Here is a 19,413-nt window from a genome sequence, read left to right on the forward strand (position 1 = left end):
GTACTTGTTGTTTGAAACAAAACTCTTTGTATATGTTCACTTGTAATGAATTAGAACTTGGCAAGGATTATACTGTGGGTTGTTAAATTTGTTTCACTTATAACTTGTGTTAAATTTATTTCACCTACTTTGTATATGCATTTTTTATGTGTATTTTATTTTTTATACACAGGTTATATAAATTGTATAATGATTTTTTTTTATATTTATATTTTAAACAAACATGTTTTTTTTTTAAATTTTGCGACAGATATTATCTGTCGCTAATATTCAATGACGGATTTTCTGAAAAAATCAGTTGCAAAATGACGATGGTATTTGGCGATAAATAATATTTGTCGTCAATTTAGCGACGAATTAGGGACGAATATTTATCTGTCTTAAAAACTGAAACAATCGATGTTTTACGACAGAATGTAATCCATCGTGAAGTCGTCGCTAAATAGATGGATATTAGAGATGGATACGTATTCGTCGTTAAATTTTAGCGACGGATATGTATCTGTCGCAAAACCAAACCAGTGCTTATTTAGCGATGAGTTATGACATTCGCTAATCCATCACGAATTAGCGACAGATCAGTTATGTTGCTAATTAGCGACCAAAAAATTATGACATACGCTATCCATCGCTAAGTCGTGGCCAATCCGTCGCTAAACAGTTCAACGATGAATTTGTGATGAATTAGCGTCAAATAGCATCCGTCGCTAATCCATAGAATTCTTGTAGTGTTGCAATATTTTGGCAACACACTAAAACGATGAATTATATATAAATAAATCAGAATATAAGAAAGAGAAAGAGATAAAACACACCAAATATATTTGGTTCGGCCAAAGACTTACACCAACGAGAAAAAGCTTTCACACATTCTTTGTTTCTTATTTATTCAATCCCTCAAGTTATATATTTGTACGTATAGGTTCAAGATCCGAACAAAAATTTTATTTATAGCTCATATGGTAACTAATTAAGATAAGATAATGATAGATTAAAGTTCATCTAATGAAATCTTATAAAAACTAAATCTTCTTCCTTCTATATCATTATAGATTCTAACACACTCCCTCAAGCCCGATGGTGAACAAAGGAAACTTTCACCTTGAAATTTAAAAATGAATGCTAGAATTGATGCATATTAAAGGCATCCATCCATGTTTAGCGATGATATGGCGGCCACAAAACATCGGGCTATACAATCTGACACGTGTCAATTGTAGTATAAACTCGTCGTTGAAAGCAAAACTGTTGCCTTCAAGTTGGTGAAGATGGATCAATTTCTTTAGAAGTCAAGCATTTTCTTTAAATATTTGAAAGTGAGGTAAATAAAAAAAAGTTTACTATACGTTAGGTACATATATGCAAATTACCCTATATTTAAATTTGACGATCTGGTAACAAACTTGTTGAGCTCTCACTCTCTCTTTCTTGAAAATGAAAAACTTGGGAAAGTTCACAAGTCACTCTTAGGAGACCTTGTGGACAAACTTTGCTGATTTTTTAGCAAGTGATTCAGGCCCGAGTTTGACTGATTTATTGAACGAACAAGCTTTAGCCGAGCCGTGAGCCCAGACTTCCACGCATATTTCATTGGATATACAAAGAAGGGTCCATTTACACATCGGGGTCAGGCCCAGCTCCATCTTATCAGGCACAGTATCCAGTTGGGATCGGATATGGGATGCCTAACCCGAACAGGGTTTGATCCGTTATCCCAGTTTGCTAAAGAAGAGTGAGCTCTCTCGAGTCCTAGAGCGGGTGGTTGGTCTTCGAGGATTCGGAAGATCGAGAAAATAATGCTCAGGCGATGCATTCCTCCTCTCCTTCGTCTCCGGAATCCCTCCTCTCGAGCATCTGCGCTCCTCTGGAACGCCTCTTCGTCGTTCTCCTCCGATCCGTCGGTCGAAACCCCAACCCCAAGCGATGGCAAGGAAGAGAAGGAGTCGCCGTCTCTTAACGCCACGAAAATCTCGATCGATCGTTCCGGATTGTGCAACCCGCCGGGTACCCGCTAGAAATCGTTTATATTTTCCTTTTTCGATCGGAAAATTGCCTATTTTTTCTCGACGATGTTCGTCATTCTTTTCCTTTTCTTTGTTGAGAGTTTGAGTTTTTGATTTTCAGAGCATTTCCATAAGCCTTCCACGGATTCTCCGCTCGTTAAGCACCTGAAGAGCATTATCAAGGTTTGGGAAGTTTCCGCATTTTTTTCTCGTCTTTTTCCGTGACCGTTTCTAATTCTTCAAGCAATCGGTTTTTCTGTTATTGATTTCAGGGTTTCATGATATGTAGTTGTAAGGGTTCGATAGTGGGAACGTTTTCGTTTCTCGTGTGTGTTGTCCTCTGAATTGAGTGCCAGTTGTGCACCTTCGGATGCAAGCTTGTTTGAATGATAGTTCATCTTTGGTGAAATTTTATCGCTTTGTTTTAAACTATTTTTATGATTTGTTTGAGTAATCAAGCTTTCACAATCAAGTCGTAGGATTAAATAAAACTGGGAAAGATTGAAGGGTGCTTCTTTTCCTGTTTACAACTACTTTGAGATTAGATTTCATATTTACTCAATTCAACAATTCAGAGAGGTGTGCTAAATAATTAACACTCAGCATGGTTATAAAGATGGAAACTGCTTGAGTTTTTCCTCTCAATGATTCACTTGTAGTCTGATAGCAGATTTGGCTACATTTGATCTATATTGTGGAGCAGCCAGTCAATTTACAATCAGGAAGGGGGTCAAAGTGGTTGGTTGGCAGAGCTAGGAAAAACATGTTATGATATATAGGCATATAAAGGAGGTGAGTTGAGCCAAGCAGAGACGAACTCTATGTTGCTCGGGCTTGGTTGTTTTTGAACAGTGAGCGCAAGCTTCTTGGTACTGTTTGTGAGCTTCTTCTTGAGTTCCAGCTTGGGTTCAAACTCAATCTTATAGTGATTATGGGTGGACATTGGGCTGGGTAGCTGATGGGTGAGCCTTTGGATACCCAACCTGGAATGTGCTGCACTTCATGTGAATTTTTGGGCTCAATTCTGACTGAAGTGGGCCGAGGATGACTTGACATGTAAAGGAATTAGGCAGGGGTCAGGAAACACTCGTATTCTTGCAGGGCCTGGTCTAATTCCAAGTTCCAACCAGTGTTATAAATATCGTGTTATACGGGTCTATTGTATCGGACGGGCAAGCTGGGGACAGGAACCAGTGCTTCTCAGTGTCAGGCTATGAATCAACATGATACAGGTCTATGAATTTGTCAACACCAATTATCAGGTCATATCTCGAGTTGTATTATATGATACGAGAGGCTTTTTTTTGTTACCGTATTGTATGATACAACAATATGGATCGATGACCATTGAGAACTTTACATATTCCTTCTTGGCGAATATTTTTATGTTAAAAGGGGTCATTTTGACTCCATGTTCATATCAAAAAAAAAAAAACACTTCTCTACTGATTTTGCATCAAATCACTGTAAAAATTTAGAGATTTGTATGATTTCACCAAATGTAAGCTCTAAAAGTCAGTTTTTTGCAAGATATACTCTTATGGGCCCTTAAAGATGTGTTTCTGTGCAAGATTATCCCTAGATGGATCCTTGGGTGCCCCATTCAACCTAAGAAATGTTAGATTCATGCTATTGAAGGAAGAATCTTTGTTTTTTAATGTAGAAGAGAGTTCAAAGGCTTGAAACTGTTAGATAAAAAGTCCAATTTTCTCTAATTTAAGGGTTTTTTCTTATAAATCTCTTTCTTTACTTATTTTGATGGCCACCTCTCTATCTTTCTATTCCATTTTCTTCTTTTTTTTGTTGATATAGTACTTTGTTCTAGTTTTTGTGTACTCATTTATCATTTTTTAGGGTCTTTCAAGTTGTATCTATCGATGAAAAAAATGAAGCTGAAAACATGAAAATGATTTGGCATGACAAACTTGCAAACTAGTTGGAGAGAGATCAATGAAGTAGCATTCATAATTCATGGATGTTATAGGCCATGCCAACTCTGTGCCACGATATATTTATCCTAATATTCCTAATGATATTCATGCAAATATCATTGTTAGCATAAAATAAATGGATAAAATAATGGTGTCAATACCATAAGTCATCATGGATTCTATGGATGAATTGTTTGATGACGATGACTTATCACCATGACCGTTAACTTAAAAAATTGAAGAAAGTTCCTGAGCTTATGAGGAAGCAAGTAATATAATTTAGAATGAAATGTTAAAAATTTACTTTAAAAAATTTTGGAAGTAGTCTAGCAATTTTAGCATTGATGTGTTTTATGCATTGTCACCGATGTCACGATAGTTTGAAAATATCATGATATTATCGGCTATTTCAAGGTAGATGATAATATCTGGAATATATCATGATATTTATAAAATATCACCAGAAACAAAATACCGTGATAATATTGTGACGTTTTTATTAATTTTAAGTTTTCATTTCTTATTTTTTGTTTTTTTTATATTTTAAAACCTTTAAAATGCTTTTCTTTATATTTTTGAAAGAAAAATAATGCAAAACTTATTATGTTTAGCTTTTTTGTTGTTATTTATATATTTTTCAATTTTTTAAACTGCTGAGATTTTCCCAATATTTATCAACTTTTGAAAATCTCTCCGAGAAATACCCTCGCCGAGAAATTACCTTTAACGATACGGGTGACTATGGTTTTATGTTATCATCATATCATGTCAATTATATAATATTCTTTTAGTTTAATTATGTTTCTTTATTTTTTTATTCTTGTCGATTTCTTTGGTTATTCATTGCCATATATTTGTTGTTTTTTTAGTTTTACTTGTTTGTTATTCAATATCCATTGTATTTGATCTTATAGAATTCTAGTAGTTTTAGAGCTATGTCACAGGGACTCGGCCAACTGGGTGCCGCACCCGCGTCGACGTGACGCGGGTGCGGGTGCAGCACTCGGTGCGGTCAACCTGACCCTGGGTGCATCAACCGCACCCAGGGTCATTTATGTCCAACTTTTGGACTTTATATATATATATATATATATATATATATATATATATATATTATTTTATTTTATTTTATTTTATTTTTTTTGCCGCACTCCCGCACCCAAGTTTTTTGAAAGTGCCGCACCCTCGCACCCGCACCCATGTGACATAGTTTTAGAGCTTAAATATATTTTTTTATGATTTTTAATTTATAGTTTTATAAAATTTAAAATTATTTTGGTGATGCATCTTACGATCTGGTATGATACAATAACCTGTATTTTGGACTCTTATCCGATTTTTATGACAGTGATATCCATAAAATCTCTGTAGTCATACTTGACCTGACTCTATACTTGGCTTCCGTATTGGAATGAGCTGCAGTCTTCTGTTTCTTACTAGAAAATGTCACTAAATGCGATCTAAGTAGCACTCTAACCCATGATGAATTGATGTGTCACTGGGTCTGCAAAATGCACTTCAAAATGCGCTTGATAACGTGACTTTTTTCTTGGTGAGTGTGTGAATGCATAAACCAAGTCAAGTACAGTAAAGCTCCCACTATTACTGCGATATCTCTGTTTCACCTTAAGGAGCGTGTCACCTGGTCCTTTCCCAACCAATTGAGTATTCAATGGCATTGGTGTCTCTGCTGGCTTGCAGTGAGTCATGCTACATGATATGTAAAAGGTCTAGTGCATATTTTCTCTTTGGGAGGATCAAGCCATCCTTTTGTCAATCCACCTCAACTCCTAGGAATACTGCAGTGCCCCAAGTTCCTTCATATGAACCCTGTTATGCAAAATCATAACTAAAGTATGAAACCTGCATGGGTTTCTTTCTTCAAGGCCATAGTCATCTGCACAAATCAACACAACTGTAAGATCCTGATCATCATTTTGTGCAAAAGGAAGACAAGAATACTGCAGTGCCCCAAGATCCTTCATATGAACCCTGTTATGCAAAATCATAACTAAAGTATGAAACCTGCATGGGTTTCTTTCTTCAAGGCCATAGTCATCTGCACAAATCAACACAACTGTAAGATCCTGATCAAGCCATCCTTTTGTCAATCCACCTCAACTACTAGGAATACTGCAGTGCCCCAAGATCCTTCATATGAACCCTGTTATGCAAAATCATAACTAAAGTATGAAACCTGCATGGGTTTCTTTCTTCAAGGCCATAGTCATCTGCACAAATCAACACAACTGTAAGATCCTGATCATCATTTTGTGCAAAAGGAAGTGTGTGTGTGTGTGTGTGTGTGTGTGTGTGCGCGCGCGCGTATGTATATTGCATTAAATTCATGAATATACGGGCACTTTGGAACTTGCATGGATTGGAAGATGCTGGCTTGGTTCAAGTATTGGGTTCTTGTCTTCACCTTGGATGTTAAATTGTTAATATGTAAATGTCCGCCGGACAGCCTTTTCTTTCATCTGCCTTTTTATACTTTTAATATGCTCCCATTTATTCCTCTGCTTCTAAATTTGTTTAGCTGTATTATTGAATTCTTTTCATTCATCTTCCAAAGGGCAGTCACTATATGTTTTATATGGTTTACGTTGTGAAGTTTGAGTTTGATTTTTTGCAGTGAGATGTTGGTTAAATTTTTAACTGAACCATTGAAATTTTGCTTTTGACACCTGTGGTTCCCCACCTTTCCTCTTGTCTTGAATGCAACTAAATTCTCCATAATGTTATGTTAGTTCCGTGGGGGGCCAATCTCAGTTGCAGAGTATATGGAAGAGGTCTTAACCAATCCTACTGCTGGATTCTATATAAATCGTGACGTGTTTGGTGCGGGTGGGGACTTTATCACTTCTCCTGAAATCAGCCAGATGTTTGGGGAGGTATGCAAATGCTAGCATTGTGCTTATTCTTTTGTCTGATTTCAGTTCAAGTTACGTTGTGATTTTTGAGAAAATTCTGCCTTGGTTGTGTTGCATAGAGATTAGTGATTCCCACAAAAAATTTTGATGTCATTGATATACAGAATTGATGTTTTTCTTAACGTGAAAAGGTGTATTTGTGAAAGACACTGGGGACTTTCTCCAACATCTTCATTTCTCTGTCAGAAACAGGATTTTCATGGTTCTTGCTGTTGTATCATGAAATTCAAACAATACTTGTTCATATTTTAATCCAACTTCCTGTGTCAAACTCAACTTTGACTATTATAGCAAAAACACATTTTTATGGTAGAATTTTATTGAATCTATAATATGGGGATCAAAAAATAATAGAGTGAAATTCATTTTCTCTCGTATTCTGAATTAATTATCTGAAAATTTTACCTCCCTAGGGCTGTATTTGGGATGATGCCCTTGATTCTTGGAATCTTTTAGTTAAGTTTGAAGCCAAACCCAAAAGCCTACAACCAAGCATAGATCTTGGAAGAGGTGGCTGATGTGTATGGAGAGGGATCCAGAACAAATTGAACTGGAGGAGGAGGTACATTGGTTTAATGTCTTTTTAATCAATGGAATTGGTCCAAAACTTAATTAAATTAGGCGTAATTTATTGTATAGAATATTGGTCTTAATTTCTTGATGTTGAGTTAGGTGTGTATAGCAGAGCAGCCTGCTAAGGATATGGGTCTAGGCGAGACGGACGGGCATAGCTGAACCATCTCTTTCCGATACTGCTGGCAACCAAAAAGCACTCACAAAGCAGGATCGGTTGTTGACAGGCAGTCTTCTTCCAAAGAGGTTGATCCGGATGATGAATCGTCCTAGTCTTCCATGAGGAGAGGACTCAGAGGACAATTAATATGGAAATAGGCTGTCATTTTGTGAGAGGCAAGGTAACTACAAAGGAAATCTGTACACCATATGGGAAGTCTGAGAAATAAGGAGTTATTTCTATATCGCACTATCAGTTTCTAAAATAATAGGCAAATTCCTGCCAGCTTTAGTGTGGAGAAGAACCAAAACAGAATGATTCCGCCTACTCAAAACAAAGAGGAGGTGCCATCTCCTACTAAATTCCCAGTACCAAAGCAGTCAGAAACTGGAGGATTGAGAACGGCCAGTGTGGGTCCCACTGTTTTTAATACGATTGCTCGAACCTTAATATGGAGTTTCTTTATGTCAACCTTATCAATTCATTTAGGTTCTTGTATAGTTAGATATAAGCTTTCAATCCCTTCCATAACAGGCATTGAATAGTGAGACTTAACTGCGTAGCGCCAGGTGGATTTCTTTTACGGAATAAAAAAGGTGCATCTGCAAGGAATGGAAAATGGTCACTCTGTGCCCCCACAATCTAGCTTCCGTGGGGAAGATCTTTCTTTGGTGACTCTTGCTTGCTTCACAATGCGGAGCTCGTTGTCTACTCTCGAGCCGTCACTCCACCTGCCAGCACGTAGCTGTGTTGGCTGTAGTGCTGGCACACAGCTGGTGTGCTTCCTGCCCATGAGGAAAGAAAGAAGAGTGACAAGGTTCCGTTCGGGTCAACTCAGTGGTGAGAAAGAAATAGGAATTCCAGCAGTGGGAAGGCATAGAGGGGGTTCCAGGGTGAGCGAGTTTCAATAGTGACTGCATGTAGGCTTGCATAGCAGTAGGGCAGACATTGTTTCAATTTTTTAGCACGAGAAACAAAACAACACTAAAACTTTACCCAAAACAAGTCATTTATGGATATTATCAGGAGGTCCGTGCAGATCCAGTCTAGTGCCATAGTTCGATTGAACATGTAGGTTATATTCATACTGGTTTATCATGTGGAACCATAGAAGGAATTCAATCACTACTAATTGGTATCTTTATTTATGTATTGCGATCGTATGGGAATGGAGTGATGCACGAATGGAAGAAGCGCTGCAAAGCGAGTGTCACAAGCAGAAGTAATATATCTACCCACTAAAGTGACCATGGAGATATCCTGATTCCTATGGTTATTGGTTGGTGATGCCTTCTCAGCAACTCAATTTGGCGCTATATAATTTAAGGCGCTTGGTGGTCATCTAAACAGGAACTGTAACATTTAGGATGACCAGTTCACCTAATTTTATATTATAATTTGTTTGTCCATTCAGTAGCAATGTTTTATAGAATTTGTGCTTTACTAATTATTTTATTTCGGTATTCTGTAATTTCTGTATCTTGGAATTTATCTCATTGCTTTGATGCTCTTTACCCTTGGATATGGTACTATGGTGCTTTGTCCTGTCTTTATTTCCTTCTAGGTAACTTTTAGCTTGTATTTACACCTTTGGTGGGACCATGGGATGATGCTAAATTCTGCCGATCACTGCATTTTCTTGCTAAATGACAAAGATTCTTGCGTATAAGAATGCAAGATTGTGTCATTGGATGATGATTGAAAAATGCTTACTCACTCTTATTGGTAGTACTGCATTATTTTATTTCTTTTCACTTTTCTGAGGTAAAATATGATACTGATGGTGAATATAGAAATTACAAGTGTTATAGCTCGTGTACTTGTTAAGAACTTAATGCATTGTTATCATCATCCTGAAATTTGTAAACTTATCCTGATGTAGATGATTGGTGTGTGGAGCGTCTGCCTTTGGGAACAGATGGGCCAACCAGAGAAAGTGAACTTGATTGAACTTGGTCCTGGACGTGGAACACTCATGGCAGATCTGCTCCGTGTAATATGCAATACTCTTCTACCTTAATTTTCTTCTGCTTGTTTTAGATGTCAGATGTACTTAGGCAAATGTTTTCTGTGATAGTGTGGTGAGTCATTATTCTTTCACAGTTTCAGTATGCAATTTCACAGTTTGACAGTTTGTGAATCATCCTTGTAGGGTACATCAAAATTTGATAAATTCAAAAGATCATTGGTTATACACATGGTCGAATGCAGCCCCATGTTACAAAAAGTTCAGCACAGTACACTAAAATGTGTAGAGGAGGAGGTTTCTGGAAGCGATAGCAAGAGGACTGTAAGCATGTTGTCTGGAGCTACTGTGTCCTGGCATGCCACTCTGGAACAGGTTCCACTAGGATGTATGGGCACGGAGTCTCCTTTCTCCACTTCTCTCTTCTGCATGAAGTAATCTGTAAGAAGCATTTTCAGCATAGGCTGATATTTCAGTTTGCTTTGCATTTGTGCATCAACATGTTGCATTAGCACCTTGCTTTCACTAGAATAATGGGTGATGTTCTGAACAGGACCTAAAGCTACAGAAACCTTGGTGGTATATGTTATGTGAGGCTACGTAATTGTGCTTTGCCAAGTGCCATATATTATGTAATCATGGATCAAATGTCTATCTGTTTTTTGATCATTTTGTAGTTACATTTGGTCTACATTTTTTAGCCATTTATCTGACAATTATGCATCTCCCTTTTAAACATTGTCCTCTCTTTGAACCCCAAGTGCATGTTGATGCCTTACAAAGTCATTGTCATATTTTTTGCCAAAATACCAAATTCTTTCATTAGAAATTACCATTTATATATGTTCTGTAAGAGGTCTGGCAAACTTAAAATATTTTGAATGTATCTCTATATCTTCAAAGTATCACGTTTGAGTTGTACATTGATGAACTTCTCATAGGAACTAGGACATTGTAGCTTTTCTCCCATCAGTGAGATGGACCTGCAATATAGGTGTTTTTCGCTGAAATTTTTACAACCTGTAGTCTGAGAAGAATTAGAGAGGATAGTTGGCAATTGTTGATCAAGACTTGGTTGCTGGGTCTCATGAGTTCTCTTCTTTTTCAAAAACAGTATTGTTGTTATATTAGTGCTTGGTTTGCACAATTGAATTTTTTGGGAACAAAAAATATGGCATGGACTTGACCTGGGAATCAATTAGGTTAGACAGGGCTGCCATGCTAATTAGTGATATCTTGATTTTGGTTGCTTGGGTTGTCCATGTTGCCCTTGTTGCTTATTTAGCTCAGGTAACCTGTGTCTTGGATTCAGCTGTGGTAGAGCATCTTCATTTGGAAGCGGTTAACAGATTTATGAATGCCTGTGAAAAGTTAAAAATCATATACGGTATTGAACGATGTGTAAGGGTTCAGTATAAAGTGTCTCATGAACATGGTTATAAAGGTTATACCTCAAGAGGGGTTTCATGGAGAAGGTAAAAGTGTTTCATGTTTTTGTAATCATTAGAAATCAGGTAACTGATGGATTTTTTTGTAAGTTTTTGAGGAACTTGTGTGTGTGTTTTTGTTTTAAGGTGTAATGAGGTGCTTTTCAAAAATATGAATGAGGTGTAAGCCTCAATATTTTTTAAGTTGTAAAGTTAAAAGGATATAGAAAAATTTACAATTACTAAAACTAGTACATTCAGGATTATGCTTTGGTACTTTTGTAGTTTGATAGTGGTATATTTTGATTCTTGAGAGTTAATATCTATCCATTTTGGGTTTGGTGTTTCATGATCATTTCCGGATCAAATTCTTGTAGGTTTTCTGGAGAACTTGTGAATGTTTTTTTCCTTAAAATTAGTAACTTTGCATTAATGGTTTGAAATGGAAATTTTGTTAGAGTAGGATATATAGTAGGCTCTATTGCTAGGATTGCTGGTTTATTTTTCTTGCTGATGCTTATCTTCTGATAATTTTGTGGGTAATTAACATCTAAATGCATCTTTTCTTATAAAAGTTGGTTTCTTATCTTTGTGTTCCCCTAGCTATTATGCATATGGTTGTTTTTATAATCTATTCCTCTAAGCATAAAGCTTCTCTAAATAAGTTAGTTTTAACTTTTAGACTGATGTGATCAATTTTTTTGCTTTGTAGTGCCAACAATCATCATTGCCCATGAATTTTATGATGCACTTCCAGTGCATCAATTTCAGGTTTGTCTACATCTATATCATTTTTACTTTATCATGAGCATTAACTTCTTCTCTTTTCTTGTTATAAAATTGTCTAATTTTCTTGCTTTTGGATGTACAAACAACAAAATAGAAACTATTAGGACGTGATACCATTAGCACCAGGGGCAATATCATCTTTTCACTTTTCAGCAGTTATATGCATATGGTTCCACATTTTATCATCTTTTGTCTTCATAGTTCATCACTTATATTAGTTATGTAATGTTCATTGTTATATATTTGTTATTTATGCTAAGCCTACTTAAATGGCATTGTTGTAATTGTCCAAGTTGTGTTGACTTTGTTGTGTCGCCCTATTAGGGCCTCTCTTATTAATAAAAGAAAGAGTATGCAGCCTCCACACTAGAGAAAAGATTGGGGATTTTGCGACTTCTTTCTTCTTCCTTCAAGCACACCCTCTTCCTCCATTAATACCTCGCAAATTATCACAAACCATGTCGCAGGATGTGGCTATTAGAATGTGCTACATGACTTTAATTTTGACAATTTGCATTAGAGTAGTATATTCAGGGACATTGGATGGGATTGAGAAATGTTGTATCTATTGTGAGTGTGGAAAAGATGCTGGTGCCTGATTAGTATCATGTTATGCATGTCTTTCTCTTCTTTTGTTTTTGCATAAGCAATTGCTGATTTAGGAATTAGAATCTCCTAAGGGATGCCCATAGAAAACGTAAACTATCAATGCTAATTGGGATGATTGGTTTGCCATCCCAGACTTTCTTCTGTTCAATCCATGGTATTCTCTGTTAAATAATGATAGAAAGATGTTAGTCAACGATTGAAAGAAGGCGAAAAGAAAAAGGAGAAATAGAGAGTAAATTGGTACTTTTGACTATTGATTCTATTTCATTGGGTTTTATTACTCACCGAAAAATTACACTCTAAGGGAGTCAAAATAACCAAAATACCCCCAGTACAAGTAAATGTTACGTGTTTACTTAATGGTTTATAAAGTAATGAGATTTGGATAAATGACAAATGCCCTTGACTATTTTACAGAAATGACATATACCCAGACTTCAACACTCCCCCTTAAGTTGGGAAAAGATGCCAAATTATTCCCTACTTGCTTGTGATCTCTGATATGCTTGATGTTTCAAGCACCTTGGTGAAGATGTCTACAAGTTGAAGCTAGAACCTCACCTGCATTGGTTCGAAGAATTTGGACTCTATCTTCTCACAAACAAAATAACAATAATCTTTTCATGATAAGTTGGATTAGGGGCTTAGTAGAGTTTCATGGGAAGCTTCACATGTTCTTCCAACTCAATGAGAATAGGCTTTAACCATAATCCTTTGTATATTCCAACAATCATTACTAAATATTTCATCTATACTGGATTGAGATACCATAATTTATTTTTTGCATCTCCATGAGGCTAGATAAGGTTGCCAGACTAGGAAGCGAAAGCGGAAAACAATACGGGAAGTGAAAGTGAGAAGCAATGCATTTTAAACTATATAGGAAGCAGGAAGCGAGGAATAAAAAAAATATAAGAATTGAATGGGAATCAAAATGGAACTCAAATAAAAACAAAAATAAAAGTAACTATTCTTAAATTTCATGATTTTTTAGTGTAAGAATTAAATTTTTAACAAAATCTAAATTGACGAGTCACGACTGCCAAATTAGAGAAAACACATGGACGTGAGTGAGAAGCATGAGAGGAAACACATAAAAAACATGAAAAGTAGAGTAAGAGAACATATAAGAAGAATAGATGAAGCATGTGAAAAGCATAGGAGAAGCGTGAGAGAATCTAGATTCTCATCAAGTTTCAAAAGCGAGGAGTATCGTGCTTCCGATGCGAGTTTCCGAGAAGCGGGCCTCCCACCTATCTAAAAAGCTTCCGGTAACTCTGCTAGATTACCACCAACAAAAGTAAAGTAAACAAGGTTGTCTTTTAATCTTCTGTGTGTCCTACTCAATCAACATTGATTTATACATATGTATTGCAATCTCCATTATTTTGTATAGTAGTCTTTTCCTTGGATCCTTGTTAAATACCTTAAAATTCTATCCACTGCATTAATGTGTGATTGAAGTGGTGTACACAACACACACACACAGGGTATGTTTTTTCAGGCCTTGTTATCTTGGCTACTAATCATTGATATATACCAATATCTTTGAATCCTTCATCAGATTTGGGTCCTAGTTTATGGTTAGGTTCAATTGAACTGTCCACAACTCCACATCCCAACATTACTGGATCCTTGAGAAGGTCAAGTGTATACTTCCATTGAGTGAGAGTAATTTCTTTGCTTGATTGAAGAACTTCAATCATAAATAGTGAATGGTTCCCAAGTTTTTACTGTGAAATTCTTCTATTAGTCTCTCTTTTAACCTATTTATTTATAACTAAGTTTTTAGTGTCAAATTCTTTTCATAGTCTGTTGTTTAACCTATTTATTTCCTCTTTGTCATCACCTATGATCACTATGTCATCTGCATAACTATCAAAATAGATACCTTCTCTCCTTTTTTTTTTACAAATAAGGTGTGACCACTAATACTTTTCATGTAAATCATTGGGTGATTGCCTTGCTAAATTACTTAAACTATGCTCTAAGCAGTTGTTTTAGCCCATAAATCTTTTTCGTTTTATTTTCTTTGGGCCGAAATCCTGAAGGAAGAGACATGTAGATATTTTTATGAAGGTTCCATGCAAAATTACATTTTTCACACAGCTAATGCAGAACGCCCCCCCGTCCCATCCTTTGTAAGCTGCTAGGGCCAGAGGAACGTTGACGGAATTCAACTTAGCTTTAAGGAAAATGTCTCATGATAATCTATTCCATGCATTTGGCCATCCGTTGGCTATTAATCTTGCTTTGTATCTGTCTAAGGAATCACTTGGTTTGAACTTTAGAATGTATACCCATTTGCATTCTATTGCTTTTGCCGCCATGTAGAAGTGTGATTACCAGAGTCATCGATATCGCCAATATTTTAAAATATCAGACTAATATCAACATTTAAGCTAAGCTGAAATTATCAGCAAAATATCACGTTATTTTAAAAAAAATATATCATTTTATATATTTTAAGCCTACTTTTTCTTTTGTATTTTAAAAAATTTCAAAGTCATTTCTTTATATTTTTTCAGGAAAAAAATAATGCAAAACCATTTTTTCTTGTATTTTTATTATTCTTCTTTTTGTTTAATTTAAAGGTTCTGAGATTTTCCCGAAAAAACCCACTTTTAAAAAAAATCTCCGACAAAAACTCTGAGTGAGAAATTGCTGAGAATGGTACTGATGACTACAGTCTACAGATCATCCTCTGAGTGTCATTCTTCTTCAGAATAGTCATTGTCTATGATAATCTCTCTCCATTTGGGATGTGACATTACTTCCCCTACACTTATAAAAATTGGATTTAATTCTGAATTGACTGCAAATGCTCTGTATGGTTAAGAGGATAAGAAGTACATAACCATTTCACTTTATTGGAATCATGTTTGCATTCAGGGATAAGATTAACCTTGAATTAGGTACATCTTCAGATGCAGTAGCAAGAGGATCTACTTATTGTTGCTATAAGAGGAAATTAGGGCTTTTCTCTACTCCATGGTGTCTATGTTCACTTTATAACTCTAAGGGGGTCAAAAAATGACCAAAGTACTTGATACATGCCCCTGTTCATGTAAGAAACAATATCAGGGCATGCAATTTCTAGAGCAAGATTTGACCAAATCACACACACACATATATATATATATATATATATATATATATATATATATATATATATTTTGTTCTCATTAGTGAAGCTAAATATTTAAGGCTGATCTGAGCATTTTCTTTTTCATCTTTCTTTTGGTTTAATTTTGCAGAAAGTTCTGCATGGCTGGTGTGAGAAAATGATTGATGTTGCAGAAGAAAATTCATCCAATGAGTATAACTGTGTTCTAGTATTGTTGCTTGGTATTGTCATACTAATATAGGCATGAAAGCAATATGAATGTTGGCTTTTTTCGTGTTTCCTGGCTAGGTTTCGTTTTGTTTTATCACCACATCCTACAACCGCAACCATGCTCTATTTGATGAAGCGTTTCAAGTGGGCTTCTGCAGCAGAAATGGAAAAGTTGGAACATGTTGAAATTTGCCCCAAAGCTATGGAGATGAGTCATGCAATTGCTAAGAGAATAGGTTCTGATGGTGGTGGGGCACTAATAATTGATTACGGTCAGAATGAACTTGTCTCTGATAGTTTACAGGTGTCTATGCTTTTACCTGGTGTGTTTTCATGTAATGCTGCAAGGCTTTCATTGTCGGATGTTATATGTGAAGGGGGATGGTCCTCCCACTAATTGGTCTACCCACCTCTCTCACCCGCAAAATTCGTAGTTAGAGATGTTTTTTTCAGCAAATCTGACCATATGGATGTGAAATGGTCAAAATCTGCAAACTGACTATTGGGTCAACTTTTTTTGTTGTATAAGTAGCATTTTACATGGATCTAAAAATCAATGGTTCTGAAAATTTTAAAAATTTCTACATTATAAAATCCTACCTACAAACCAAACAAATTTGATCCAAGAGATTGTTTGTAGGTTTTTGACCATGGAGTCACATCTGTACAGACAAATTTGCCAAAAAAAAAACATCTCTAAATACAAATTTTGAAAGTGAGGACAGGTGGGTGATCCATCTCTCTCTCTCTCTCTCTCTCTATATATATATATATATATATAGACACACACACACACGAACTAGGGTTTGTGCATACCATCAGACGGACTGCTGTGTGCCATCCGATTGAAGAGATTGTACAGGTCACTAAAAAGTGTCTTTAGTGGTGGACGGAACTGCTGCTAAAGACCCTAGATTTTTTAGTCCCTGTTTGAAACCTCTGCTAAAGGTTTTTAGTGGCAGCTTAAAACTAAAAGTAGATTTGCCTGTTTTTTTAAGGATCTGATATACAGCATCGGTAAAGCTCCGAGTTTCCGTCGATCAATATTGTACTGACCAGTGTCAGTCAGAACGTTTTGATGATTTGAGACATTGAAACCAAAATACCCACATATTTCAAATCAGAGTTGGATGGTTTCTACAATGTGCTAGTTTTCTTTTTTTTTTATTGTCCTACTGTATGAACTCAGTTTTGGACATTTTATTTGCTAAATGTGCAGGCCATACGAAAGCATAACTTTGTGGATGTGCTGGATGATCCTGGATCTGCTGATCTCAGTGCTTATGTTGATTTCCCTTCTATCAAACATTCAGCTGAAGAAGCTTCAGGTTCTGATATTTTCTTAAGTTCAAAATTAATAGAGTACTGGTAAATTCAATGCTGATAATTTAGGATAGGGCCATGACATCGGTCCTGAAGTCGTCTAAATGATTAGATTCAGTCTTGAGTGTGGAAAATTGATTGAGGTCTAATTAATGAATCAAATTATGCAAACATGAAGTTAAAGTCTCCTTTACCTTCTTGGATAATGTGTCTTAACTCACCAGCTTATGGCTGATTCTGCCAATGCTTGACTGGCTCAGGTACAGCCCAAGTCTCTTGAGACAATTTAGGTTGTCTTACCCAATTTTTTGGTTCTTTGAAATTAGACACTTGAAAGTCTGCTTATCATTTGTATGATACAGAAAATGTGTCCGTTCATGGCCCGATTTCGCAGTCTCAGTTCTTGGGGTCTCTTGGCATAAACTTTCGGATGGAAGCTTTGTTGCCGAACTGCACAGAAGAACAAGGTGATGCTCTAAGAACAGGCTACTGGAGGCTAGTTGGTGATGGAGAAGCCCCATTTTGGGAAGGACCAGATGAACATACGCCTATCGGTATGGGCACCAGATACCAGGTTATGGCTATTGTAAACAAGAGACAAGGGGTGCCAGCTCCATTCCAATGACATGTATAATGATGTCCAAGGAGGGCCAGTTAGACACGGATTGCATATGTGCCTTTTAATTTTATAAAAGTTTGGCATATTGTGGAAATCCAACACATATTTAAGAATTGGTTAGATGCTGACCTCTCCAAAACAATGACAGCAGTTTAAATCTTTGTTGTGGAATTGGAAGCTCTTGGGATTGAAAATCTGTATTGTGAACTGTGGGATATGGGATGAAATATTCAACAAAAGATGCTCGGAGGGCATCGAAATAAAATGCTTGGCTTTGCAAAACTTTGCAAGTATCACCTATGTTTTGAAACCATTGAGATATTATCTTTTTTTTTTCACTGGGAGAAACCGCTCTAAGCGCAGACCTAGCGGCGCTGGCTTAGCCTGCTGTATCTGAGGGCTTACCCCTTGACCCCAAGGAGTCGCCAAGCTTCAGCTTAATCTGGGGGTGATGCTCATGGGATTTGAACCTATGCTGCCCGTCAAAGTCCTAGGCTCCATCCCACTACACCCGACCCCTTAGGTCTCATTGAGATATTATCGATATGATTAAGAAATGTTAAAACGTAAAATATTATATTTTCAAAGTTCTAAAGATATGGAAATATAATATCACGATTTTTTTATTTTTTCACTTTTCTTTTCATATCTTAAACATGTTTTTTCTTCATTCTTTACCTTAAATAGTTTAAAAGTTCAATTATGAGATGAAACCAAATCAATGATGGCCCAACGTATCACCAAAATCTTAATACAGTAACTCATAATCTTGAGACAAATAAACTTGCAATCTTGAGCTAGTTGAAGTCTGGCTGCTTCATCAAATTAAGGAATATTGCACTGCTTTAGCACACAGGCGATCTAATATAACCATGCCTTTGGTCGCCCAGGCCTGGGGAGAAGATGTTGGTCCCTTCGTCCTAGGTTCAATTCTTACTGGGTGTGCAGGTGCCTTTCAAAGGTGGGTTTCATAACTGTAAAATAAATAAATGGTGAATTATTGGTATATTTATGACTATAATTATAAATTCTTGATTAATTATGAACATTTGTCTCGAGTTACGAAGAATAATTGAAAAAGTTAAATTATGAAGACTAAATGGGTTGGTATGGTTTTGGATCTTAGACCAGTTTTAGATTCAAAATCACCATTTTGGATTCAATATGGATTGGAGGAGTTGTTTGGATTGGATTTAATTTAAAATATTAATTGGATACAATGGTTATGGATTTGACCCTCATAGGGGACGTCCTATGCGGACCTTTATTTGGATCCAGGAGTTCATATGAAATTAAAATATTATCTAAATTTAATTTTAAAAAAATAATTAAATAAATAAATCAAAGGTGATAATTAAAATTTTAATTAAAATTTTTATTTAAATCAGTAATTAAGATATTTTAGAGGGTGGGACGTCTCACACCTCTTGAAGAGTGAATATTAGTTAGAATTGGTTGTTGAATAGTCAAACCGCATCATTTTAATTAAAAAAAATTAGAAAAAAATTAAATAATTAGAAAGGATGGAGTCTAGAAAATAATTAATTTTTTCTAGAAAGGACTCCTCCCCTCCATACGATTTTAGAGAGGAGAATCCCATATAGGTTAGGGATTTGTGGTGAGGGCTACATATACCCCCTCACACGCACCTCCCTTATTCTTTTTTAGAAAATTATCTTGCTTTTTCTCTCTCCTTCTTTCTCTTGTTTTTCCTTTTTGGTTTTCTTTTTCCTATTCTCCTAA

At 36.1% G+C, this 19,413-nt stretch overlaps 1 protein-coding gene across 1 annotated transcript; it reads left to right on the plus strand.

Moving 5' to 3' along the window:
* Positions 1–1,760: 1,760 nt before the first annotated feature.
* Positions 1,761–17,952, plus strand: LOC149833741 (NADH dehydrogenase ubiquinone complex I, assembly factor-like protein (DUF185)). The gene is made up of 10 exons (XM_090010990.1): positions 1,761–2,004; positions 2,125–2,186; positions 6,685–6,828; positions 9,483–9,593; positions 9,753–9,954; positions 11,706–11,764; positions 15,649–15,710; positions 15,807–16,032; positions 16,948–17,056; positions 17,414–17,952. The coding sequence occupies exons 1-10, from the start codon at positions 1,797–1,799 to the stop codon at positions 17,674–17,676; spliced, it is 1,446 nt and encodes a 481-aa protein (XP_089867116.1). The 5' UTR covers positions 1,761–1,796; the 3' UTR covers positions 17,677–17,952.
* The last annotated feature ends 1,461 nt before the right edge of the window (positions 17,953–19,413 follow it).

This window comes from Nuphar pumila, chromosome 6 (assembly GCF_984573655.1).
Source record: "Nuphar pumila chromosome 6, dmNupPumi1.hap1.1, whole genome shotgun sequence".
NCBI lineage: Eukaryota > Viridiplantae > Streptophyta > Magnoliopsida > Nymphaeales > Nymphaeaceae > Nuphar > Nuphar pumila.